Source organism: Erinaceus europaeus, chromosome 3, assembly GCF_950295315.1.
Source record: "Erinaceus europaeus chromosome 3, mEriEur2.1, whole genome shotgun sequence".
Lineage (NCBI taxonomy): Eukaryota > Metazoa > Chordata > Mammalia > Eulipotyphla > Erinaceidae > Erinaceus > Erinaceus europaeus.
Genome location: NC_080164.1, coordinates 59,149,830 through 59,177,460, shown reverse-complemented (window position 1 = coordinate 59,177,460; position 27,631 = coordinate 59,149,830). Strand labels below are relative to the sequence as shown.

The following is a 27,631-nucleotide window of genomic DNA, read 5'->3' as shown; positions in this document are numbered from 1 at the left end:
AGATGTATCATTTCTAAGGCTCCACCTTCTTCTTCTAAGCCCCAACTACCACCCTTCCCACCACCCCCAAATTTGTAGACAGAGATCAGCTTCTAGAAGGTTAATTCTGTAATGCCCACATCTCCTCCTAATTTTGTCTACTGACACTGCTAAGCAACCAACCTCTAAATAACACCAAAGAGCCTACCCTTCCATTCTCAACAAGGAATTATCTGATCCAAGTGCCACTAGCTTCAAAGTTGAAAAATGCTGTCAAGAAAAAAAAATGCTATTTTTAATTGCTGTTTCTATGGGACAGGCTTAAGTTGGGCCAATTAGAATGACAATGAAATACTTTGAGGAAAAGGTCTAACTTAATCTTTTTTCTTGCCTCTAGCATTTATTTTTCCCTTGCTAGGGGCTTCACCATTCCCAGCTGTCTCTGTAGATGTTTTTGGTTAGTTAGTAGTGAAACGGAAAGACAAGAGGAGATTAAGAAAGTTGCCACAGCAGCCAAGCTTTTTTCAGTGTGGTGGAGGCTGGGCTGAATCTCAGTCTTGCACATGAAAAAACATATGTATTATGTAGGTGAGCTATTTTCCTAGACTATTTAAACTTTTAAAATATCATGTGACTGTTGTTGTGAATAGAATAAAGGGATAGAACATTACAATATTCTATTTATTTCAGAGAGTGATAATTGTTGAAGAAAAATCCTGGGTCACATGTACTGCGAGGCATACACCCCCAAGTGAGCTGTCTTCTGACCCTCCCCCTTTATATTTTAAAGGTTAAGCTAATATGACTAATTGTTATAGCCTGAATTTTGTGTCTACCTAAAATCTGTATGTGAAAATCTGCCTACTTTGTCAAGTTATTTAAAAGTAAAAACTTTAGAAGGTGATTATACACTTTCTAGTCTACTGAACTGTGAAGATTACATTTCTGTTGTTTAAGTCTATGGAATTCTGTTATAGCAGTCTGAAAGGACCAAGGTACTCATATACTATATCTCTCTATATACAGATACTCATAGATGTATATAATGCAATATACTATATATATATATATATTCATATATGTAAAAGAGATTTGTGTGATCTCTCAAAAGCAATCTGTTATGGTTAGCATTAGAGCTGCATCATCCCATAGATAAAAATTGGAGGAAATGGACAGAAACATGGATTAGGTTATCTGAATAGGCAACTGATAGTGTCTATTACATTATATTTCATGAAAATATAAAATGTGTTTTTGGGGGGTCAGGCGGTAGCACAGCGGGTTAAGCACACATGTTGCAAAGTGCAAGGACCAGCAAAAGGATGCTGGTTGGAGCCCCCAGCTCCCCACCTGCAGGGGAGTCGCTTCACAGGTGTCTATCTTTCTCTCCCCCTCTCTATCTTCCCCTCCTCTCTCCATTTCTCTATCCTATCCAACAATGACATCAGTAACAATAACTACAACAACAATAAAAAAGGGCAACAAAAGGGAAAATAAATAAATACAAAAAAATTTTTTAAATGTGTTTTGTTAAGGTTACTGGATTAATACTTAAAAAGAACACAATTGTTCTATATGTAGATAGCTGGGTTTCTTTAAAAATTCTTTTATACCTACAGCACTGAAATTTTTTTTCCCCCAGAGAACCATCTTTTCATGCTATCTTTAATTTAGTGATAGTCTGACAGGTATAGGAAACCCTAAACCTTACTCCATCAAAGCCATTAAAGGATCTTAATTTTCTTTTCAGTATTTGTATCTATCCCAAACAATTTACTGACTTCCTATATAGTGTGCTGATGCATGGTTTAATAGTTGCTTTCTGAATTACTGCTGTCTACCCTGAAGTATTATAAGCTCACATGAGTACTATGTGTTTGAAAACTATTTAATATTTCTGTATGTGTGTGTGTGTGTGTGTGTGTGTGTGTATACTTTTTTTTTTTCTTTTTAACCAAAGCACTGCTTAACTCTGGCTTATGTTGGTCCTGGGGATTGAACCTAAGACCTTTGGTGTCTCAGGCATGAAAGGATTCTTGCATAACCACTATGCTATCTCCCCAGCCCCTATTTAATATCTCTTTGAAGCTGGTAAAGACTCTCATGACCAAATTCTATTCAAGAATTTTTATTCTTTTTTTTATTAGTGATTTAATAATGATTAACAAGATTGTAGGGTGAGAGGGTACAGTTCCATACAATTCCCATCACAAGAGTTACATATCCCATCCCCTCCATTGGAAGTTTCCCTATTCTTTATCCCTTTGGGAGTATGGACCAGAGATCTTTATGAGGTGCCGAAGGTGGGAGTTCTGGCTTCTGTAATTGCCTCTCCACTGAACATGGATATTGGCAAGTTGATCTATATCCCCAGTCCTGTTTCTATCTTTCCCTAGTAAGGTAGGACTCTGGGGGGGTGGGGTTCTAGGACACAATGAGAAGGTTATCTGCACAGGGAAGTCAGGTTGGCGCCATGGTAGCATCTGCAACTTGGTGGCTGAAAAGTGTTAAGATATAAATCAGGGAAAATTGTTTAATAATCAGGAAACTAAAGGTAAGAATAGAGCAGATGGAACTAAGGGTTTTCATGTGGGAAGAAGCTAGGAAGTCTATTTCAGATATATTCCAAGGGGTCCATGTATACAATAGTTTTTGCCTGAACTTGATAGCTAACATGTAGATTAAAAATACTATCTGGGAAGATGGTGTCAGAATTGAGAATAGAATTAGAAAGCTGGACTAGGACAAAGAATATGAGAGTAATAAATACCATTAACTATTAAATCCCATCGATCTGATGTAGGGCCCATATGTATTCATACTTAGCACAGGAGCCTGTGTAACCTCTGCATCCCTGTCAGTCTGAGCTCTCATTCCATGGTCACAGCTAGGAACATTTTAGGCTGCACTCATTTCAGGACCAGTCTTCCAGGAGTGGGAGTCCGGCGGTAGTGCAGTGGGTTAAGCGCATGTGGCATGAAGTGCAAAGACTGGCGTAAGGACCAGTTTTCCTCAAGTAGCAGAGTAGGTTGACTCAGCCTCCCTTTGGAGAGTGGTGCAAGTCCCCTACCATTGTTGTTCTACATTGTGGGCAAGGTCCTATAGAGGCCCACAAGAGGGCTTATGATGATATTCCTGATGGAGATGACCAGTTATGGTGGAGAGAGAGATCTGTTTGAGGTCTAAGCCAATCATATCTATGTGGGAATCCCAGGATACTCTGAATAGGGCCCCAGATGATGGCCATCATTAAAATGTGCAGGTCTCTTGCCCTCAACCAGTTTTTGGTTTTTGTAGTCTTTACTTAATCTTACAAGGTTAGACTCAGAGTGATTGTGCAAAGTGAAGTAGGGGGTAGGAGAGGAGGATATCTATGCTGGACCTTTGGTGGCAGGAATGGTGGTTTTTTTTTTTCCCCCTCCAGGGTTATTGCTGGGCTTGGTGCCTGCACCATGAATCCACCGCTCCTGGAGGCCATTTCCCCCCCCCCTTTTGTTGCCAATGTTGTAGTTTAGTTGTGGTTATTATTACTGCCATTGTTGATGTTGTTCGTTGTTTGATAGGACAGAGAGAAATGGAGAGAGGAGGGGAAGACAGAGAGGGGGAGAGAAAGATAGACACCTGCAGACCTGCTTCACCGCTTGTGAAGCGACTCCCCTGCAGGTGGGGAGCCGGGGGCTCGAACAGGGATCCTTGGGCAGGTCCTTGCGCTTTGCCACATGCACTTAACCCACTGCGCCACCGCCTGACTCCCTGGAATGGTGTTTTTATATACTCCTATTAACTTATAGTCTTATAAATCAATATTTATTCAATATGAGAGAAGGAAATAGATTGAATATCTTGAGCTCAGTTCTGAGTATATATTCCTTTAGCTAAACACTTAATGTTTCAAATTTGTACACTCATTTGATTCTGACACTGGCTTAAATTGTTAATGAATTTGTAATGTATTTTTTAAAATACTAACACCTATAATCTTAGACCAGGAAGCCCAGGAGCAACCGGTTCTGTCAGTAACTAAGATATAGTTATTTTTAAATAGCATTAAATGACATAAATCATGGTAAGGTTTTGTATGGCACAGTAAATTCTAACCAGGGGATTATCCTTCAAAGTAAATCAAGACATTTTTTTCAATTGGACCTTGACTTTGACTTCCACGTCCACTCCACAGTCCATTTTTAGCAAGAATCTTGCTAAGTAAGTTTAATCATAATCCTCCAACCTTCATAACTGACCACCTTAATGAAGTTCCCTATCCCCCACCTCCATCCGACTCCACTGCAAGGAAGTTCTGATTACCTTCTAGCAATAGTCCTATTAGCCAAAATATATTCTGAGCCCTGATATTTCGTCTTAATGATTTTCCCTTTCTTGTTGGCTACTAAGTTCCCCTTTCTTGGCTGTACTTTGATTTGAGCTCAGCTCTGTTCTAGTATTACATTCATTTTTGGATAAAGTCTTCCTTACCGTTTTAACAAGTGTTAGAACTTTTTTTTTTTCTTTAACAAAGCTTATAAGTCATATAAGGTCACTTCCATTACAGAAACAGAAAAATTGAGGTTTCTGTAAAAAAAAAAAAATAAATAAAATAAAGATAATTCCTCAATCAGTAAATGGAGCCAGTGTGTCCTGTTAACTTACAAGGCATTACAGACTTTCCTACTCACGCTAGAGCCCTGCTGGTAAGGCCACACGTCCAGGAAGTGCCTGGACTTGCCCGCTGCTGGCTTGGAAGTTCCTAGGTGCTGAGACTCAGGCACCCGGGACTTAACATTACACACACACACACACACACACACACACACACACACACACACACACACACACACACACACACACACACACACACACACACACACACACACACACACACACACACACCAAAACACACACACACCAAAACACACACACACACACACACACACACACACACACACCAAAACACACACACACACACACACACACACACACACACACACACACACACCAAAACACACACACACCAAAACACACACACACACACACACACACACACACCAAAACACACACACACACCAAAACACACACACACACACACACCAAAACACACACACACACCAAAACACACACACACACACACACACAAAACAAAACAAAACAAAACAAAACAAAACAAAACAAAACAAAACAAAACATGTCCTAGAGTTTGTTTCCCATAAAACCGAACCTTGGGCTCATCCTTCAGACTGAAAGAGATGAAAATGGCAGGCACAAACGCAGTTGCCTATCAGAAGTCGTGCTGAGGTTCCCTCCGGGCTGGGCTTCTCCCCAATACCGACAGGCGCCAGGGGAACCCGCACAGCACGCCCGGGTTGGGATAGGTTGGTTCCGCCGCTTTAGAGGCCGGTGCTCGCGCTGAGCGCGCCTTAGGCGGACCTGCAGGCCCAGCTCCGCCCGGCCCCGAAAGGCCGCGGGTGGCTTCGAGATCGCTGCCGGGTGGAGGCGGCTCTGTGGGCGGGGCCAGCGCGCTGCGGCTCTCCCTGTGGTTCGGGCTTCGGCTCCCGCTCCGGCTCCGGCTTCTGGGGGCCCCAGCTCCGCTTCTGCCACCACCCTCCGCCTCAAGCCGGGTGAAGAGTTGCCCTGGGAGCCGAACACTGGGGTCTTCGGGACGCGCTCACTACCCGGCCCAGGCGGAGTCCCTGCTTCCGCGGTTCGTTGCGTACTTTTCCCTAACTCGGAGGGAGCACATGGCTAATCCTTTCAACTTCAGTTTGCCTGGAGCCTGGGTCCTAGGAGTTAGGAGGCGGCGGGGCTGAGGTTCACTTTTCTAGGGGTGCAGAGGGAGCTGGAGCTGGGTAGTGCCTTGACGTCAGCGCGACCAGGGAGTCCCGAGGCCGCTGAGGAGGGGACAGGCCTGGCCACAGCCCTTGCCCTCCCTCCCTGGCCGGCACCTGCGGCCTGTCGCCCGGGCCCCTCCCGAGCCCTACGCAGCCCGGCCTTCTGGTGTTTGGTACCGAGGAGTCTTGGGGGTGCTTCTCACTGCCCAGACTAGAAACCCAGAAGCTAAAGAGAGGCCGGTATCATTAACCGGGAACTGTCGCTCCGTATAAGAAAGTCATCTCAGCATCAGTGCCTGCCTGGTGTCTCAAGCCCCTCCTCCCCCCACCCATTTTTAAAAAATTTAAAATATTTGATAGGACAGAGAGAAACTGAGAGGGAAGGAGGCTAGAGAGGGAGAGGGAGACACCTGTAGCACTGCTTCAACATTCTTGAAGCCTTTCTTCTGCAGGTGGGAACTGGGGACTTGAACCTGAGTCCATGTGTGTAGTAACATGCACTTAACCAGATGTGCCATCGCCCAGCACTCTCCCCTCAGTTTATCTGCCATATTTGTATTTAGAATGTACGCTTTGTTGAAAAGTTTTTTTTTTTTTAATATTTTAAGTTTTGAGACATCAAAATAAGTATTTATTGGCCTATGGCCTTGATAAAATACTGGTAGAGGGAAACTTCACAAAACCTTTATCTGCTTTAGGCATAGCTTACTATCTAAATTTCAAGCTAGTGTTCCATGAACAGGAGCTAGACAGTTTCTGGTGGATGCTATAAGTGAAACTGGATTAAAGTAGTTAAGTGTAATTTGTTAAAAAGGATCTGAAACTTGCATGCAAAGAGTATAGAAGATGATACAATAAAAACTTTACAGTAACATTTCAAAAGCACTCACAAGTTTAAAAAGTTGTTTGCAGTAACTTAGAGGACTATAATTTTCTTCATCATCAAATTTAATTTCAGATATATGTACTCACTAAGAAATTTTCAAATATCTTATTGTGAAATTCACTTAACCTGCATGCAAATACAGTTACTTGACTTAAACTGTATACTTTTGTTGGACCAGCAAAAGATCTCACCTGGACAGTGTGCTGCATAGGCAAGTAGGTTAAAGCCAAGGCACTGGAGAAAGCTTTGGTGCTTTGGTATCTTTCCCTCTCTATGTCTGGTCTCATTCTCTCAGAAAAAAAGAGCCTGGAGCAGTGAAGTCCTGGTGACTACAAAACAAATCTGTGATAGAACGCCAATCCCTAAATTAGGGAAATTTGCATTTTAATGAGGGTAGGGAAAGAAGCGCAAGTGGAAAGACTAGTGCCCAGTAGTTTTGAGCTTTGCTTTCATCCTTGAAAATACCAGGCTCATTTAAGAAGTCTTTACTGAGGGGCCAGGAGGTGGCGCACCTGACTAAGTGTACACATTACCATTGCACAAGCACCAGGGTTCAGGCCCAGGCTCCCCACCTTCAGGGAAGAGGCTTCACTAGCAGTGGAGCAGGGTTGCAGGTGTTTGTCTTGTCTCTCTCCTTTTCTACGTCCCCTCCCCTATCAATTTCTCTCTGTCTCTAAACAATAACAAATATTGTTATTTTTTATCATCTTTATTTTTTTACTAGATAGAGACAGCCAGAAATCGAGAGGGAAGGTGAAGATAGAGAAGGAGAGACAGAGAGACACTTGCAGCCCTATGTCAACACTTGTGAAGCATGTCCCCTGCAGGTGGGGACCAGGGGGTAGAACCTGGGTCCTTGTACATTGTAACATGTGCACTCAATCAGGTGCAACATCACCTGGCCCCTGGGAACCCCACAGGCATAAATATTATTTTTTTTTAAAAAAGAAATATTTACTGAGAGTCTTCTTATTCTGTCAGTGACTATGCTAGATAGTGGTATAGATTATCACTTCTCCTGTCTTCCCCCTTTCAAGGAAATGACTCCTCAACCTCCTCTTTCTCCTCTTCCTTCTCTCCCTTTCCCTTCCCTTTATCTGACCATCTCTGTCTTTTCATATTTGACATAACATTCTCAATTAAGGATATAGGTGCATGTATATGAAATTTATTTTTTGTTTTGACATTGGGAACTAGTTTATTTCTTAAGGTTTATCTTGCACTGTTAAATATATGTTATAGACTTCTAAACTAATTTTGGAAACACCAATTTTTTTTTTACTTTTTTTATATTGGTACTTCTTAGATTTCTACACTATAGTGCATATGAGTCTTTTAATTTGAACATAGTGTGTGGACATCCCCAAACTGAGTTGACTTCAGAATCCAAATTTCTAGGAACTTTGGAATGTACTCTATAGGAGACATTTTGAAAAATGTGTTTAACTCAAAAGTTACTTGTTTTTATTTGTGGTTTTCTCATCTCAGCCTTTCTGCCAGCAGAAGTGATGCCACCGAAAAAAGAGAAATACCAGCTTCCTGTTCCACTTCCAGAAGGCAAGATTCTGGATGATATGGAAGGAAAACAGTGGGTTCTGGGCAAGATGGTTGGCTCTGGAGGATTTGGATTGGTGTATTTAGGTAAAGTATATCTATAAGTTATTAAATGTTCTTATGTATATGACTGTAACTGTGATTACTTAGTATTTTGAAAATTAAACCTTTGAGATAAAATTCACAAATGTACTTTGTCAAATAGTGAATATGTCAAATGTTTGAAGAATATATAGTGGTCCAGGAAGTGGCGCAGTGGAGAAAGCACTGGACTCTCAAGTATAAGGTCCTGAGTTCAGTTCCCAGCAGCACACTTACCAGAGTGATGTCTGGTTCTTTCTCCCCTTCTTTATATCTTTCTCATTAATAAATGAAATCCTAAAAAAAAAATGAGAGAGAGAATATATAGGCTTAAGTCATGATTGATCTACTCTTTGTTGTATACAACTTCTTGAATGACTCTCAGAAATCATTTCAGAACGTAATTTCTAAGATCACAAGACAAAATGTTAATGTCCCTTTTTCAGTGCATCTTTTCTTGGAAACATTGCCTTTTTACACCTCAGAAACACAACTGTGTAAATATGCTTCATTTGTAAGTCTTAAGCATTATTATTAAGTAATATGATGTTCTAGTCATTTCTTAAGTGGACTTCACTTGGAAATGGGATCTTACTGCCTCAAGGCATCTATTTCCTGGAATGAATCAACTACTCTGCTATGCACTTAGAATAGTAATAGTTATGGGTCATCCTTGGGATAACGGGAAAGACACAGTCAGTTATCTTCTGTGTTTTTTATTTTTGCTACAGATAAGGAATCCCAATTGAGTATGTTTTTACACTACATGTACATTTTAAAAATTATATTGGGAGTCGGGCTGTAGCGCAGCAGGTTAAGCGCAGGTGGCGCAAAGCACAAGGACCGGCTTAAGGATCCCGGTTCGAACCCCAGCTCCCCACCTGCAGGGGAGTCGCTTCACAGGTGGTGAAGCAGATCTGCAGGTGTCTATCTCCTCCTCTCTGTCTTCCCCTCCTCTCTCCATTTCTCTCTGTCCTATCCAACAACGACAACAACAATAATAACTACAACAATAAAATAACAAGGGCAACAAAAGGGAATAAATAAATAAAATAAATATAAAAAATTATATTGACTCAATTTAAATTACATTATATTTAATTACATTACATTTAATTTAAAAGGATCATTCAAGATTACTTCAAATCTATAGTGAAATAATGAGGAAATATCCTCTCAAGGATAAAGACTCTTGAATTGATTTATTGCATCTGTTCCTTTAGAAATTGATGGACTCTGTAAAAGACCTTCTCTGAGGAACCTTGGGTTCTTCATTAAACACTGTGAACTGTAGGAGAGGAAAGACTTTCCCTCTATTCTTTTAAGTTTGAAAGTTGGATCTACTAAAATGAACAAAAAGATTAACAGAAGGAGAGATACAAAATTCATTTTTTTAGATTTTTTAAAAATTCAATTTATTTGATTCGATAGAGAAATTGAGAAGGGCAGGGGAGAGAGACAAAGAGACAAAGTAACTGCAGCCCTGAAACTTTCCTCTGCAGGTGAGGACCAGGGCCCTGAACCTGGGTCCTTATGTACTGTAGTGTATGTGCACAACTAAGTTTACCACCACACAGGCCAATTTTTAACTTTAATTTTAATTTAATTTAATTTAATTTTTTTTTCGCAAAAATGAAGAGGAAAGGGAGATATAGACAGACAGCTGCAGCACCATTTCACTGCTTGTGAAGCTTCCCCCCTGCAGTTGTGGATAGGTCTTAAACCTGGATCCTTGCACATGGTCATGTGTGCCCTCAATTGGATGTATCACCACCCAGCCCCCCACTTACTATGTTATAATATTACATGTATCTGAACAACATCAGGAGAAAAAGTGAATGTTCTTCCCCCCCAACAGTGAGATTTGAACATTTATATGCATCCTTAGTAAGAAAGGGGAAGGGATAGGCCACTTAAATGAATTTGAAAGAGAAAGAAAATTAATTTTGAAAAGATGAACAGTATGCCCTTAGAATAATAAGTAGGTGGAAAATATGACAGTTTGTATCTAAGTTTGTTGGGAGCGGCATACTTTTCTGAAAGTAAAAGCCAGACTTTCCTGGCTGATGAAACTCTTAGGATTATTTTGTCACCAGAGTTTTTGCTGGGGCTATGTGCCTGCCGGCTTAATTCCACCAGCCTTTTTTTTTTTTGGTTAGACAGAGAGAAAGAGTTGGAGAGACACCATAGCAGTACTCCTCCATTGATGAAACATGAAACTTCCCCTCTGTGTGATGACCCCATGTGGTGGCCAGAAACCTTACACATAATACAGCCTGTGCTTACCAGGTAAACTGTATCCCTCTTTTTCCCTGAAGGGTTATAATAATTGAGGTTAAAAAAACTTATTTTTTTTTGAGAATCTATCTTAAGGTAAATAAGGGGAATTCAGTTGAAGTTTGTCGCTACATTAGCTATTTTTTAAGTGCTTTCAGCTTACAATATCCTTATGCCAAAGGGTCTTCTTCAGGGTGGCATATCCTGCCACTCTTCATCAGCAGATATACTTCATGGGTCATGAACTATAAGGCTCTTCTGATAAAAATTGAGACTGTGGTTTTGAAGGAATGAGTGAAATGCAGTCAATTACTACTTAATAATCTCTTTGGTGGGAGTCGGGCAGTAGTGCAGTGGGTTAAGCACACATGGCGCGAAGCACAAGGGCCTGCTTAAGGATCCTGGTTGGAGCCCCTGGCTCCCCACCTATAGGCAGTGAAGCAGGTCTACAGGTGTCTATCTTTCTCTCCCCCTCTCTGTCTTCCCCTCCTCTCTCCATTTCTCTCTGTCCTATCTAACAAAGACATCAATAACAACAATAATAACTACAACAACAATAAAAAAGGGCAGCAAAAGGGAAAATAAATAAATATAATAAAAAATAATCTCTTTGGTATCTAATCAAGTTAGAAAGCACCAACACAAAAAAAATGTACTGAACAAAGGTTAGTTTCCCCATTTAAAAGATTTGAAGTTGCTTGGAAAATGGTAGAATTCTAAGTACTAGATTGAGTTGAAATTTAAGTCATACAGAGGAGAAATTGCATGTGAAATCAGGAACTCCATTTAAAATTGTAAAATGAAGCAGGTGAGATTTATTTCACTAGCATATATTATTTAATTTGGTGTATCTAAAATATTTCAAAATGTTATAAAATTTCTAATAAATTTTTCTACTCTTAGTGTCTTTGAAATCCAGGGTGTCTCATTCCAAGTGTCATAGTTTCATATGACTAGTAGCTACTATATTGAAAGATACAGATAAAAACTACAGAGTATTAGAGTTCATAAGGGTAGAATTCCCTATAGAATAAATATTGATTAAGATGTTGAATTAGTGCATTCTTTTATAGCAAAGAGTTAAGATCTTTAATATATGTCTTGACTCAGGGTCATAGATATGAAGTTGGATACATTTTTTCTGATATGGCTGAAATAGTCTTGGATCCTATAACTAATTATATTTTTAATTTTCTTACATTTGTATTAAATAATATCAAAAAACTAGAGAAAACCAATCATTATCGTTGTATTTCTCATATATATATATACTTTTTTTTTGGCCACCAGGGTTGTTGCTAGGACTTGGATCCTGCAAGAATCTTCCACTCCTGGTACCTGTGCGCTACCCACTTTTTTCTTTTTTAAAGATAAAAATGAGAGACAGCAATCCACTGCTTGCAAAACTTCCTGTAGGCACTCCAGTGTGGTGGCAGAGAGGGCTTGAACCCAGAGAAATGTGACCTCTACTAAGTGAATCATTTTCAGCTTCTTATATATTTTTTAATAATTAAAAAAACATTTTATTAATTTATTTAATAAATAGGGACAAGTTGAAAGGGAGAGAAGGGGCGGGGGTAGATAGCATAATAGTTACGCAGAGACTCCAGTGCCTAAGGCTCCAGAGTCCCAGGTTCAATCTCCACACTGCCATCATCATAAAAGAGCTGAGCAGTGCTCTGGTTACAAAAGAAGGGGGGGTGCAGGAACTTGCAGCACTGCTTCATGGCTTTTGAAGTTGTCCCTCTGCAAATGGGGAATAGGGACTTGAACCCTGGTTCTTACACATTGTAACCTGTGCTCAACCAAGTGCACCACCACCGACCCCCTTTTTTTCAGTAAAATTTTTAAAAATATTTATTTTTAAGAAGAGAGAAGCCAAAGTACTGTTAAACTGATTTATTGTGTGCTACCAAGGATTAAACCTAGGACTTCTGAGAGCTGAGGCATAAAGCCCTGTTATTATCTTTCTGTCCCACTTTTCCTTCTCTCTCTCTCTGTGAATATGTGCTGATAAAATATTTAAGTGCATATTCAAAATTAAATGTCTGTATTCTATATATTTACTACTTTTATGGTTCTTGATAGGAAAAAGGAATATATTTGCCCAGGCATGTGATTTATTGTCCCTTTTCAAGTATAGAAAAAAAAAAAATCTGTTTCTTTTAGTGTGCCACATATCCTTTTTTTCTCTTTGCCAAAACAATATTTGTTATACAACAGTTTTCAAGGTTCCATATGTTATGCCGCATCCTCTACTATCTGCATTTTAGAACCTGGATTCTGAGAGTATTTGCAAGTGTATGCCATTGGGGAAAGTCTTTAAAGAAATGTTTAGCTATTTTGAGGAAAAGGCTCTATACTTAAGAATATATAATAAAGTGTGTGTTCCAAATGTCATTGTTCCATAAAAAGTAGGATGAATAAATCAGAATCAGCTCCTTAGTGAAGTACCATCAGCAGTAACTTCATTAGACTCAGATTTCACTGATTACTTTCAAAGCTATATAAGCAAATGTATACAATAGTACATCATATTTTTTTTTTTACAATCTTTCATGGCTTTCATCACTTTCTATAAGTAAATAAATGACAACACAAACCAATTCAAGTTTTCTTTAATAGCTTTGTGTTCAGTTTTACACTCAGGTATTTTTCTTTCTAGAAACATTGTTTTAGCAGACACTTCATTAGTGTTTGCTGCCTAATGCTGAGAAGGAGCTAATCACTTTGTTTAATTCATTGTGCACGTAAAACTGTCCTCTGGCTTTGAGGTCAATTCTTTAATAGCTAGCTACTTATAGTAAAAGAGGAATGGCAGAGAAATTTTTCATTTACTTTTAACTTGAAGAAATATTGTGCCGGTAGCATTAATAGAAGTAGTTAAAAAAGGGAAAAGGAAAGTTTGAAAAACACAGTCAAGGTTCTTTGTAAAAACAGGAAAAAAAAAAAAAGGATGAAAGAACACTGATTTAGGAGATGGAAAAAATTTTGAACTCTCAAGTAGATAGGTATTCAACAATTATCTATGTTTAGACTTCATCCACATTTTTGTGGTCATGTTCTATTTCCTTTACTATTTTACCTTAAAAAATAAGAAAGGAAATATTTTTATAATTATTTATTTATTTCCTTTTTGTTGCCCTTGTTTTTATTGTTGTTATAGTTATTATTGTTGTTGATGTTGTCATTGTTGAATAGGACAAAGAGAAATGGAGAGAGGAGCGTAAGACAGAGAGAGGGAGAGAAAGATAGACGTTTGCAGGCCTGTTTCACCGCCTGTGAAGCGAGCGACTCCCCTGCAGGTGGGGAGCCGGGGACTGGAACCTGGATCCTTAGGCAGGTCCTTTCACTTCATGCCACGTGCGCTTAACCACGTGCTACTGCCCAACTCCCAGGAAATATATTTTTTTTATGAGGGGAGGAAAGATGAATAGAGTTTTTAGAAATAGTTAACATTTAATTCATTAGACTGATGAGGAAATAGATGAGATTGTTAATCTATGTGTTTATATATTTAGTCATCTGTAATGGGTTAATTTATAAAAAAAAAAACATTGATTAATTGGCTAGAGAGAGAGAGAGAACTAGAATATCACTCTGCCAGGTATCAAACTTGGACTTAGGTTTACAACTCTATCTCTCTGTCTACTGAACCATCTCCCAAGCCCCTTAGTGGATTAATTTTTGAGAGTATACATTTAATGCATGCCTAATGGGAAGATATGTTCATAAAGTTCAGAAGAGCTGAGTGATAATGCTAGCAGGAAAATGGACCTATTCGAATATATATTGCTTCATTACATGTGCAGTGTATTAAATATTATTTTGGCAGTGCTTTTTAGAGAAGTACAGAGAGTCTTATCTGAGACAATACAGTTTTATGGTGCCACTTTGCTTTTGGAAAATTCTGCAGGTGATACTGTTGAAGAAAATATAAAAATAATAACTTGAACTAGAACCTATAGTATAGATGCTAAGTTAGTTTGTGGGATTAAATAGGTGATATAGGGAGTCGGGCTGTAGCGCAGCGGGTTAAGCACAGGTGGCGCAAAGCACAAGGACCGGCATAAGGATCCCGGTTCAAACCCCGGCTCCCCACCTGCAGGAGAGTCGCTTCACAGGTGGTGAAGCAGGTCTGCAGGTGTCTATCTTTCTCTCCTCCTCTCTGTCTTCCCCTCCTCTTTCCATTTCTCTCTGTCCTATCCAACAACGACAACAACAATAATAACTACAACAATAAAAAAAAACAACAAGGACAACAAAAGGGAATAAATAAATAAAATAAATATTAAAAAAAAATAGGTGATATAAACACTGGGTGGTGACACACCTGGAAGAGCACACATGTTACCATTCACAAGGACCCAGGTTCAAGGCCCTATCTGCAGGGAGGAACAGTGTAACATTGCTGCAGGTCTCTCTCTTTGTCTCTCTCTCTTTATTACCCTTCCATCTCTATAAAATAAATAAATAAAAATAAAATAGGTGATATAAACCCAAAGGTTTTTGTGAATTTTTTTCTTTTTTTAAATATTATTTATTTATTATTGGATAGAGAGAAATTGAGATGGGATAGGGAGAGAAACAGAGACCTGACACATTGCTTCAGCACTTACGAAGCTTTCCCCTGCAGGTGGGGACCAGGTGCTTGAACCTGGGTCCTTATGCACTGTAGTGTGTGCGCACTTAACCAGGTGTGCCACCACCTGGCCCCTGAACTGTTTTCTTAATTTTTTTTTCTTTATTTGGGTAAAGACAGAGGTAGAGGGAGAGAGGAAGAAAGTGAGAAAATAAGACCACAGCAGTGAAGCTTCCTTCAATGTAGTAAGGGCCAAGCTCAAACCTGGGTCTCACTTATAGCATTTTGCCAGCCTAATTTCTGTGAATTCTTGTTAGATCTACAGACAAGAAATGAAAACCCTAGAAGATATACTTTAAATTTTTGTGTGCCATCTGTAGACTATTTTGAGTTTCTAAAGCAGTTTATTTTAATTTGTATTTGTTTATTTCTGATTTAATAATGATTTACGGAAGTATAAGTTAATAATAGGGGTATAATTCCACACCATTCCCATGGACCAGAGTTGTTTCCCCATGCCTCTTCAAGTGGAAACAGCAATAGTTCTACCAAGGTTGCAGATATGGGTTGACTTTATATCTGTCTATATATCTATTTTTCCCCATTTTTCTACAGTCCTTTCTAAGTCACACATATACCTATTACTACTTCCAAATGTCCTTCCTTTTTCCTTTTCTCCCTCACATAAACAAAATAGTGTCTGACTTCCTCCGGTGTTTTCTGGATTTGCTTCCTGAGAAAGCAGTTTTCATTTATTTGCCTACCAATTAACAATTGAAGTATTTACAAAATTTTGTCTTCTTGTATAAAAAGAGACCTCCTAAGGATCAGCCTTTGCTTACTTTTTTTTTTTTTTTTATGTTTTATTGCTTTATGTGGGGCCAGGGAATGAACTCAGGGCCTCACATAGACATGGTGCCTTTACTGAATGGCTTCCTGAGCCTACTTAGCACACTGCTCAGCTATGGCTATTGGTGGTACTGGAGATCAAACCTGATCTAGTTTTTAATTTTTTAACTTGGAGCTAGATATAGCAAAAATAGCACCTCTGCATCACTCATGTAGATGCCCTAGTGCTATGTTTGCTACTCCCGTGTAGTGCTGGAGCCTGAACCAGGACCTCATGCTTGGTAAGGGGCACACACTACTAGGCAAACTATCTCCAGGCCCATTGTCATAATTTTAAACATCTTGTCTTTCTAGCATTTTATATTAAGGGTTTTCATTTTCAACATTTTTACTGATAGACTTTTAAGGAAAAGTCTAAGTAACACACACACACACATACACACACACACACACACACACACGCACACACACATTGTTATAACTGTTTACAGTGGGCAAGGTTTAAATTTGAAGCCTGTTGTTGGGAGTTGGGTGGTAGCGCAGCAGGTTAAGCGCACATGGTGTGAAGTGCAAGGACCGGCATAAAGATCTCGGTTCAAGCCTCCAGATCCCCACCCGCAGGAGAGTCGCTTCACAGGCGATGAAGCAGGTCGGCAGGTGTCTATCTTTGTCTCCCCCTCTCTGTCTTCCCCTCCTCTCTCCATTTCTCTCTGTCCTATCCAACAACGATGACATTAATAACAATAACAATAATAACTACAACAATAAAAAAACAAGGGCAACAAAAGGGAAAATAAATAAGTAAATAAATAAAAAGAAACCTGTTGTTACAGGGACATTTCTTCCTCATGAACAGAGTTCACCTGTATTGCCAAACAAAAGAATTCTCAGCTTTTGAGACCTTATGGCTTCCTTATGAAATGTGAATAGACTTTTGCTTTTGAAGTGTTTTAGGTTTTCTGTTTTCATTAGATAAGGGAGAGGAATAAAATAAGGTAATAGGATAAGATATTTATATATTTTATTTAAATAGTACTTAAATAAGATAATTTAATTTAAATAGCATTTAAAATTTAAGATATTTAGATAAAGTGGCATGATTCTTTTAAGGACTATATGATGTTTACAAAATAAATGAAAATAAAATTAAGAAACTTTAAATGAAAGAATAATTTGAAGTTAGCTACTTGGAAGATAAAAATGTGTTCATAGCCATTCTTGTCAATGATGCAAAAATGTTTGTAGACTTTATAGTGCTTAGCTACCTGGCTTTGCAATTAGTACTTCTATTGTTTCTTTTAAAAAGATGATCTTTGGTTAGTCAGGTAGACTTTCCTTTAACATCTCCAGTGTTAAACTTGAGGAAACTATACCATACCATACCATACCATACCATACCATACCATACCATACCATACCATACCATACCATACCATACCATACCATACCATACCCCACCCCACCCCACCCCACACCACACCACACCACACTATGTAATACTAGAAGGAAAAGAATCTGTAGAAAGACATACATTGAAGGCCAGAAACATCTACAGATGCAATGTGATCCCAAGCAATGAAGCATGTGGCCCTTCATTGGCATTATATGATAACAGGAGGATCTTCTGGCAGAAGAATTGACTTTTGCTGCATTCTGCATGCTGCCCCTCCAAACCCATCTTTGATTGGCACCTATGCCCTATTGAAGCTGGCATCACACCTTCTGAATGGGCAGAGTGCCAGTCTAGCAGATGGGTATGGGCAAAAGCATGCCAGAAACCCAGTATGTGCATCAAGTTTAAGTATCAGGGCCCCAAACTTCCATCCAGGGATATAAAAATTGTTGTCTATTGAGAGCTTTTTGTGCTTAAGGTTAAAGGACATGTCATTTCTACCCCAGCTTAGAGGTTGATTAATTTTGAAAGTCAAACAGCTCCTGTGGCTGTATCAGGCAAAATTCTATCTTTGGTGAATGAGAATTACTACTTCATGTAGGGAAGAGAAAGTATTGTAATGAAGTTTCCAATGAGAGTTACTCTCCTGCAAGTGCCTCCAGCACTTAAGCAGCATGCATTCAGTGGAGATAAATATTTCTTTACTCCAGCAGAGCCAGGTGCAATCAAAGCCAGATCTTCAACCTGCTGCAGTAAAAAACCCTAAATTTAGAAAGGGCAGGCAAAGTTTGGAAGAACTCTTTCGTGGCAACTCTCACCATGGGCTGATGAGGCTTCAACAAATGTATAAAGCAGATGAAGGGAAAACTCCAAATGAGAAAAGCAACTGAACACTTCAACATGGAACAGGAAGATCTCTAACAAACCAAAGGGAAAAGTTTAGTCCATCTCATTACAGAATTTTTTCTAAATTTTATACCAACACAAATTTCATTTACCAAAAATGTTAGAATCAATGTAATGCATAAGTAACAAAAGCTTCCCATTCTACCATTTATTCACTGCTTGTCTATCATGTATATAAACTTCACCTCTTGAATAATGGATCTTGCATAAAATTGAGTTCTAAATATCATTCCTTATGATCGTCTCACACCAACTACAGGCTGGCCAAAGCGGGGGTGGGGGTGGAGGAGGGGCATCATTTCTTGTGATCACTTTAATCATATCCCATAATACTTCTAAGTTTATAGGAATGCCTCTACTACCAGCTGTGGCCAAGAGAAACATTTCCTAATATCCTTATAGCCATTGCTTTTTCTTTTCCACAGTGTAAACTTTATCTATGGAACAGATTCCATGAGACCATTGTGAATACTTCACCGTATTCAAAACATATAACTGCCACAAATTAAAGTACTAAAACTAAAGCTGGTGCATTGTAACTGCCAAGTAAAACTGGCACATCCCTCTGTCAGACTGCAGGAGACTGTGCCATAGTCCTCAGAAAATACAATTCATCCAGAAGCACTCTTGTCACTTGCTCTGATATTAAACCAGAGAAAGTGACATTAATTAAAGAAGTGATACAAGCCAACAAAAGCAATGAAATTCTAAGCATTGACTTATGTACAGACTTTAATCCAACTTATTCTGCTTAGGTATTCTGACCATTATCTGAGAAGAGGTTGGCTACTTCTCTCTCTACTCCCCTCCATATACACAGTGTTCCCATTATGAAATGCAATCTTAAGAAACTACAACTTTATGTTTAGGGTTGGACTAGCTAGCTGGTACTCTTGTTAAGTATTGTAGTTTCCCAAAGTAGTAGTGTAGTGTCCTGTGATGCATTTACTGTAATTGGTAACTGCATGAGATTAACAACTAGAGGCAGAGGAGAGTTGGTCTAACAAAAAGGCAAGCAATAGCCAAATAACAGGGTACCTAGATATGGTAGATTGGAAGCTAGGAGAATCTGTTTCTTGGACTGTTTATGAAAACAAACGGTATCTGCTGGTCTTATGGAAACTGTAACATGCTAAAAAGACAAGCCGAGCTGGGGGCAGGGTGAGTATTCACAACTTTTTCTTTGTTTCCATGAATGTGGTTTTTCATAGCACTCATTTCATATTATTATTTTTTTTCCTGTCTTATTCACAGATATCTCTCGTACTCACTTAGAAAATCTGCAGAAATTCTCTCAGAACATTTTTTTTTAGAGAGAGAGAGATGGGTGAGATACCACAGCACCATACACATCCCTGGGACTCCCTCCCATTTGTTGCTTGGGCACGAACCTACAGTTTACTCATTGTAAGGTGCAGATGCTATTGGGTAAGGTATCTCCCAGAATTCTTAAGAAGAGGCATAAATATAATAGTTTCTGAAAAATGATGTTGTAGCCCTGGAAATAGTTTTTTGTATTAAAAAAAAATATTTTCCTAACTTCCTAACCTGTTTGAGGTGAAATTTTGTACTTACACTTTTAACATGTATGTGTATAAGATACTGTATTTGTGAGACTTAGTGATACCGTCTTTGTATATTTTGGGAAGTTTTGAAGAAGTATGTTCATTCTTTTTTCAGAAATATTTTTTAAAATACAAGAAGTCATGTACTTAAGTTCATAAATTAAAAAATTTTTTTAATTATGGAAAGGTCTCCTTTGCCAAGTCATGATATAGGAAGAGTTAAAAAGTGGTGCAGACACTGTTTAGACTATCAGTTTTGGAACTGAAAGATACTTGAAGAGCACACATTATCATGCATGAGGACCTGAGTTTGAGCCCCTGCTACTCTGTAGGAGCATCATGCAAAGGAGAAACTTCACAAGTGGTGAAGCAATGTTTGTTATGTCTCCTCTCTCTTGCATACTTTCTGGATGTCTATTGGGAGCTGTGGAATTTTGCTGGCACAAAGCCTAATTAAAAGCCCTTGTGGCAAAAACCTTTGTGGCTAGAATAAAACTATTCTACTGTGTATCCTAAGTTGAAGTAAACCTTGTACCAAGTACAAACTTTTGTGAAGGGAACGAATAATGTTTACTATTCAGTTGATTCATTTAAGGCATAAGAAATCTGCTTCTCAAAGTATATAAACAAAAAATAATAAAATAGTTAATTTTAAAAAAATCTCAAATGGATGAAAGGTTTAAGAGTTTATACATAGAAGCTTTTATTATGATCTTTGGGCATGGATAATTTTATGTCTGCCATCAGAAATTTCCTTTGTAATTAGTCATGAAGTTTAATATACATTTTTTTCATATCAGAAAGACAATGACTTCAAAGAGATAGCCATGCTGCAAAGGAGCAAAAAAAAGAAGGCCAAAGTTGACACACAGAGAAGCAAAACAGTGAAGGAAAAATCAACACATTTTGCAAAATCAATCATTGAAAATGTGTCAGTGTTCAGGAGACTGTCTTTAATTTGTAATCCAAGTGAAAAAGAATATTTAAATATGAGAGGCAGTATTATTGAGCCCAGCATGCCTGCTACCACTTGTTTGACTAGCTCAGAATAGAATACTGAGAGGCAAGGGCTCAAACTTAAATGAACATTTATACATTTTAAAATCAAATGAAAGATTCAGAACATATTCATGAATTAAATTTTTCCAGAACTCTAAATTTAATCAGCTGGAATTACTTTTAAAGTGTCATTCTATTTAACTTTTAGAAATGATGAATTTGCCTTTTAATAGGGATGTAGTATTTTATCATGAAGATGAAACAAACTGTCTTTTGTTAATTATTCCCCAGAGACACTGGCCATTTTTCTCTTCTTCGCTTAGTCTGGAGTAAAGGCAGTTTCCTGCAAATTTATTATAAGCAGGAACAGTCGGAGCTGCAACATGTGTGAAAGAGCCTCATGGAGCACATTCCATTGTAGGTGTTCTGAGTGCCACCTAATGAAAATCTTAGAAGTAATGTTAGCAAAGCCTCAGTGAAGAGACTGAACTTAGAACACAGCAAAGTGAAGAAAAGAAAGTCAAGCAAAGAATAGCGGATGTATCATATCCATCTGTGAAACCTAGGGATATCTCGAAAACTCTTTAGGAAGTCATCATTATTATCAACTTCATTTACTAAAATATTTCACCAAATGCTATCTAAGGTTCTGTGTTAAATGCTGTACATTCATTATTCCATTTAATCCTGGCAAGGTGAAAGATACTGAGGCCTTGGTAGGTGCCTCCATGCCACCATTGTATTGTCTTCCTCTCTGTTTGAACTCAGGTCTCTGTTCTACTGATTGAAACTCTTTGTTAAAGAAAATTTTAAATGTATTGCCAGTCAGAAAAATAGTGGCAAATAACATTATATGCCCATTTCTAAAATTACAGTGAAATATCCAATTGGCAACTAACTTAAGAAATCTATTAGTGATGATAATGGTTTCATTTTCATTCACACTGACAACTCAAAGTGTAAAGCATCAGTGATATGTTTTTAATATTAAGTTCACAGAGCCTGTGAAAGAACATCTGATATAGTGGATCTGATTTTAAGAACTAGAAAAATGCAATAAGTGTGTTTTACTTTTAGATCAAACAATAATTTTATAAAAGTGAGAGCAATAGTACATACAAACTGATGTAAAAATTTGGATTTTTCTGTTTTCTCAAAAGTGAATTGATGCCTCTAGTTAATAGGGATTTTATACATTTGCTTTGGGTTTAGCAAACAACAGGAAAAACGAAAGAGCTCTTTTAAACTCCCTGTGATATAATAATCATCATGGAAAAGGTAATTTTATAAATTCCGAATTATTCTTTTTCACTAAATAATAATAAATGTTATAACAATTTAATGGCACAGTAATTAGAAAGTGAGGCCTTCTAAAAAATCTGTTATTTGGGTAAATAGAATCTCAATAAAGAATGCTATTTATAATAGTATTATTTTTGGAAAATTATTTCCTTCAAGATATAACAATATAATTGGTTTACCACTTACAGGTGGATTTTTTTTTTAATTAAAGCATTTCATATAGAGGTAAATCTATAGATAACTTTAGTGGAGAAGAGCTATTTCAGATTGCTAGTATTTTATACTAGTACACTTTTTTCTTTGGAATGTGTACATAGCAAGGGAAAGAATACACAAAATATAACCTTAAACACATGTTTTGAAAGTTTAGGGTGATGTGGGATTATTAATTTCAGTGTCTCGAGAATATCAAGAAAACTTATTCATTATACTTGATCTTGTTTCTAATAAAAAAATTGTGTGTTTCAATTCAATTGCAATTATGGCATGTGATGTCAAACAGACACTTATAAACTTACCTCACAAGGCATTAGGAAGATGTTAGAAGGAACAGTAGTAAAACTCTATACTAAAAGCAGTATAATACACTTTAAGAAACATGGGGAGTATTGATCCTTACCATTCTGGCTTATATACCACATTCCCTCAAGTTACATCCTTGTTACAGCAAAACTTAAGGCTAAGTAGTATTCCATTATGTATATATACCACAACTTCCTTAACTACTCATCTGTTGTTGGATATTTAGGTTGTTTCCACATTTGGAATGTTAGAAATACTGCCACTATGAACATAGGTATGCATAGTTCTCTTCACTATGTGTTTTATGTTCTTTAGCTAAATCTCCAGGAAAAGTATTGGCAAGTCATAGAGTAGGTCCATTTCAGTGTTCTGAGGTATCTCCAGACTGTTCTACAGGGACAGAACCAATTTACATTCCCAAAAGTGTAGAAGAGTTCCTACTCTCCCCTTCTACCCCAAGAGCAGCTCGTCTTCAAGAACACTTGTTGTTTCTGACTTTTTTTTTAAAGATTTTTTTTTATTTATTCATGAGAAAGATAAGCAGAGAGAGAAAGAACCAGACACCACTCTGGCACATGTGCTGCCAGGGTTTGAACTCAGGACCTCATGATTGAGAATCCAATGTTCTCCTGGAACACAGTTTCTTTGAATATGTTCTCTGCTCCTCACTCCCTCTCTTCTTCCTTGGTTATACCAATAACGTACATTTGGAGTCTACTTCACAGGGAAGTGCTTCATTTTCCCTAAACCTTTCCAAGTAAATTTAAACTTACAAAGTGTGATAGTTTTGTCTTCTAACCCTGATATTCTATTCTCAACTTGATTTAGTTTACTTCCTAGGCCAGCTATCTGTATCTGAACTGCATTAAAAGTATCTTTCACACCCTGAAGCTCTGTTTGGAACTTTCTTCGGTTTTGTTTTTTTCTTCTCTCTGTTTTCTAACTCTTTGGTGATATGATCTCTTAATTCTTGAATTTGGGTTTATATTTATAGTTTCTTGAATTGCTTTTATAATGAATTCTATCTCTAATATTTTTAGGTCTCTGTCTGATGATTTGTAATTTCAGACATCACAATTTGGGTACTTCTAAGCTTGCACATCTAGTGTGGCTTCTGTTGTTGAACCAGCAGGTGGTACTCTGGCTACAGTGTTGGATTTCCCTGTCTATATATTGTGGAAGAGGAACGGGATTGAAGATCTATCATATGCCACTTAGCCGTTTAGTCCTTGTGGTGTGAATGTAGGCTTTAACTGCTGTGCTTCCATCTTCTGGGGAGTAACAGCATGGGAGAATTGTTTTCTCCTAAATGCTGAAAAAAGATGTAGGATTTATTTTCCTAGCTGGGTGCTAGGGCCTGATCAGCTCTTATGGCTTTAGTTCTTGGCTAGGTTTTTTCTTAAACACTGGTGAGTACTTATGAGCAGTTTGATATACTGATACCCTTGCATTCACAGATTAAGTATTCAGAAATTTTCCCCTTTTTCTGCTGCAGATAATGTGTATTGCTGTATAACTACAAGAATAGCACCAGCTACCTCTAAGAATGCTTTAAGTCCCTCACCCTTTGATACCCAGTGATCATGTGTGCGTGCACCCACTTGTGCTTAAGTGAGTTTCTTAAGAAATCTCAGTTGTATTTTGGTGAGTTTTCAGGTGATTGTTCATTGCTTTAACTAGTTGAAAATGGTAGTCACATACTGCAGATGCTATTCCATGGTCATACCTCCAGAAGTCTCCAGAATAGCATATAGTTGGAATCATACCGTATGGAGATATTTCACACTGGTTTCTTTAGCTAAACAATATACATTCAAGGATCCTCCATATCTTTTTATGACTTAGTAGTGCAATCCTTTTTATTTCTAGAAATATTCTGTTCTGTAGTATAACACAGTGTATAGCCATTTACCTATTGGAGGGCATATGGATTGGTTTCAATGTATACAGTTGTATACATAAAGATGATAAAAGCATTTATATGAAGATGATTATGTGGACATATTTTCCCATCCTAACTGAGGTACAATTGACAAATTGTGTTTATTGTACAGCATTATGTTTCCCACAAGTGAATTATCACACCACTTCAGAACTTACATGTAAATATACATATATATAAGTTTTGTAAGGGGCCAGAGCAGTGGCACACCTGGTTACATTCACATGTTACCATGTGCAAAGACTTGAGTTCAAGCCTCTAGTCCCCACCTGCAAGGGGATAGCTTCATGAGCAGTGAAACAGTGCTACAGGTTTCTCTTTCTTTCCCCCTCTCCATTTTCCCCTTCCCTCTCAATTTCTGTCTGTACCCAATACAATTAAAAAAGTATATATTAAAAATCTTATTTTGTGAGAACCTTTGAGTTCTTTAAACAAATTTTAGTTTTACAGTATAGTATAATCAACTATAGTACATTATTTATTTTTTTAGAAGATTTGTGATGACCTTGTATCTAATACTTCTGTTGACATCATTCACTATTTGTTTATTTATTTGGTAGAGACAGAGAAATCAAAGTTAGTATGAATCATATTATTGTGGTGTCTACTTTATTGCAATTTTCCCTTTATTGCAATGCTCTGGAACTGAGCCCATAATATCTCTAAAGTGTGTCTGTATTTATGAATTTTCAGGGTTCATGTAATTGATTTCTACTTTCATACCTTTGTAGTTGGAAAGGATACTTGATATGATTTCATTTTTATAAGACTATTTGCCAAGCTAGCAAAATAACTCCTGGGACAGTGTGCTGCTTTGCCATCTACATTACCCATGTTTGAAGTTGGTGAAGGAAAACTTAAGTGCTGTGGTCTCTCTCTGTCTCTCTGTTCTCCCCCACCTCTCTCTCAAAAAAAAAAAAGACTATTTTTTCACCTAAAACAATTTTTCCTAAAGAATTTTTTTTTCCTTTTTCCCTCAATAGGAGGTGAGGAGGGATAGAGAAAAATGGACACCTGTAGCATTGTTTCACCACTCATGAACCTTCTGTTCTGCTGGTGGGGACTGACTGGGGCCTTGAACTCGGTCCTTGTGTTTGGTAATGTGTGTATGCAACCCAGTGCACCACTGTCAGACCTGTTAAGTAGTGTTCTTTTCAGCTTTTAAGTATTCCTTTTTAACATTTCTTGTAAGACTGATATACTGATTGTAAACTTCTGTCTTTGAGTAGAATACTTTATTTTGCTGATAATTCTGGAGTACAGGCTTGCCAGTAGAGAATTCTTGGTAGGCTTTTTTTTTTCTTTCAACACTGAGACTATATTACCTACTCTCTTTTTGTAATTTCTATTTTTTGTTGAAATTTATTTTGTTCTGTTTATTGATAGATAGGGACAGAGAGGTACACATCCAGACAGAAAACATACAACTCAAACTGTATGTTAGACATAAAGGACTTAACATATATGGGAAATTTCATCCAATTGCCGCATATCAACAGTCTTCACAAGGACAAATGAAAGATTTTTTTTTTAACCACTCATCTGTTGTTGGACATCTGTGTTGCATCCAAATTTTGGTGATTACAAATTATGCTTCTATGAACATGGGTATACAAAGATCTCTTCTAATAGGTGTTTTCTTTACATAAATCCCTAGGAAAGAAACTGCTGGATCATATGGCAGGTCTGTTTCTAGTGCTCCAGACTGCTTTCCATAAGGGTTGAACCAATTTACACTACCCCCAGCAGTTCAGAAGTATCCCTTTTTATTTGTGGTTTCTTCTTAGCCATAGAACCAGACATCTTAGTTACAGAATGTAGCTTCAGTAATTTTCATCCTTTGTTATTTGAGGAAACTTGGTAAAAAAAATTTTAGTTTAAGGATAATATTATTAGCTAGTTTTCAATGATTTTTAGATTATAACACTCAGTTTTATTGTCTAAATTCATTTTAGTTAGTTTGCAAATACATTATTATAGTATATTAAAATCTTCCATGATTTTTCTTTCATCATTTTTTTATTCTCTTTTTTCTTGTAATTCCACCATTTTTCATTGTAATTATTGATACATTATCAGATGTTTCAAGTTTACAGTTTTAGTCTTTATGGAGAATCACTCCTTATGACTATGTTGGATTAGTTCTATACATAATTTTCTTTTCTGATGTTTAATGTTTTTTCCAACTAGTTTTGATCAATCCACTTATTTTCTATTTATTTAATGTTTTTATTCAGTGCTAGATATCAAACCTAGAGCCTCAATGTGCAAGGCATATCTTCTACCACAGAGATACCACTATGAACCAATTTTTAGTTTTTGAAGAACTTACTTCTACTGGAGAGGGCTGGGGTGATAGCATAGTGGTTATGCAAAGACAACTGAGGCTCCAAGGTCCCAGATTGAACCTGAAGTACCACCATACATTAAAGCTGAACAGTGCTCTAAAAAAACTTTTATGAGAGAGTAGAGCAGAACACTGCTTAGCTCTAACATATCAGAGAAGGAACTTGGGCCCTTAGACATGCAAATATTGTGCTCTAATGTGGACTACCTCCCTAACACCCTGTTGTTCTTATTATTGTTGTTATTATTATCTTGCTTCCGGGATTTTTGCTGTGGCTCAGTGCCTACACTAGGAATCCACTGTTCCTAGAGGCTATTTTTTCCCTTTTGTTGCCCTTGTTTATCTTTGTTATTGTTGTCATTGTTGTTGGATAGGATTGAGGGAAATCTAGAAATGACAGGAAAACAGAGAAGGGGAGAGAAAGACACCTGCAGATCTGCTTCACTGCTTGTGAAGCAACTCCCCCTGCAGGTGGAGAGCTGGGGGTTTGAACACTGATCCTTACGCCAGTCCTTTCACTTAATGCCACATGCACTTAACCTGGTGCGCTACTGCCTGGCCCGGGGAGTAGTGTATTTTTATCTTTAACTATGTGAAGGTCATAAAAGTTCCTGCTGCTTGTATG

At 37.8% G+C, this 27,631-nt stretch overlaps 1 protein-coding gene across 4 annotated transcripts in view; it reads left to right on the top strand.

Moving 5' to 3' along the window:
* Nucleotides 1-5,291: 5,291 nt before the first annotated feature.
* The window catches only part of VRK2 (VRK serine/threonine kinase 2), a 93,283-nt gene continuing 70,943 nt past the window's right edge, over nt 5,292-27,631 (top strand). Inside the window, exons 1-2 of one of the 4 annotated variants that reach the window (XM_007533732.3) lie at nt 5,292-5,674; nt 8,191-8,328. In XM_007533732.3, the coding sequence (XP_007533794.2) occupies nt 8,196-8,328 (133 nt within the window). In that variant the 5' untranslated portion in view covers nt 5,292-5,674; nt 8,191-8,195. Of the gene's footprint in view, nt 5,675-8,175; nt 8,329-10,503; nt 10,612-27,631 lie in introns of those variants that run through there. The other 3 variants (XM_060187239.1, XM_060187238.1, XM_060187240.1) reach the window with 3 other exon arrangements.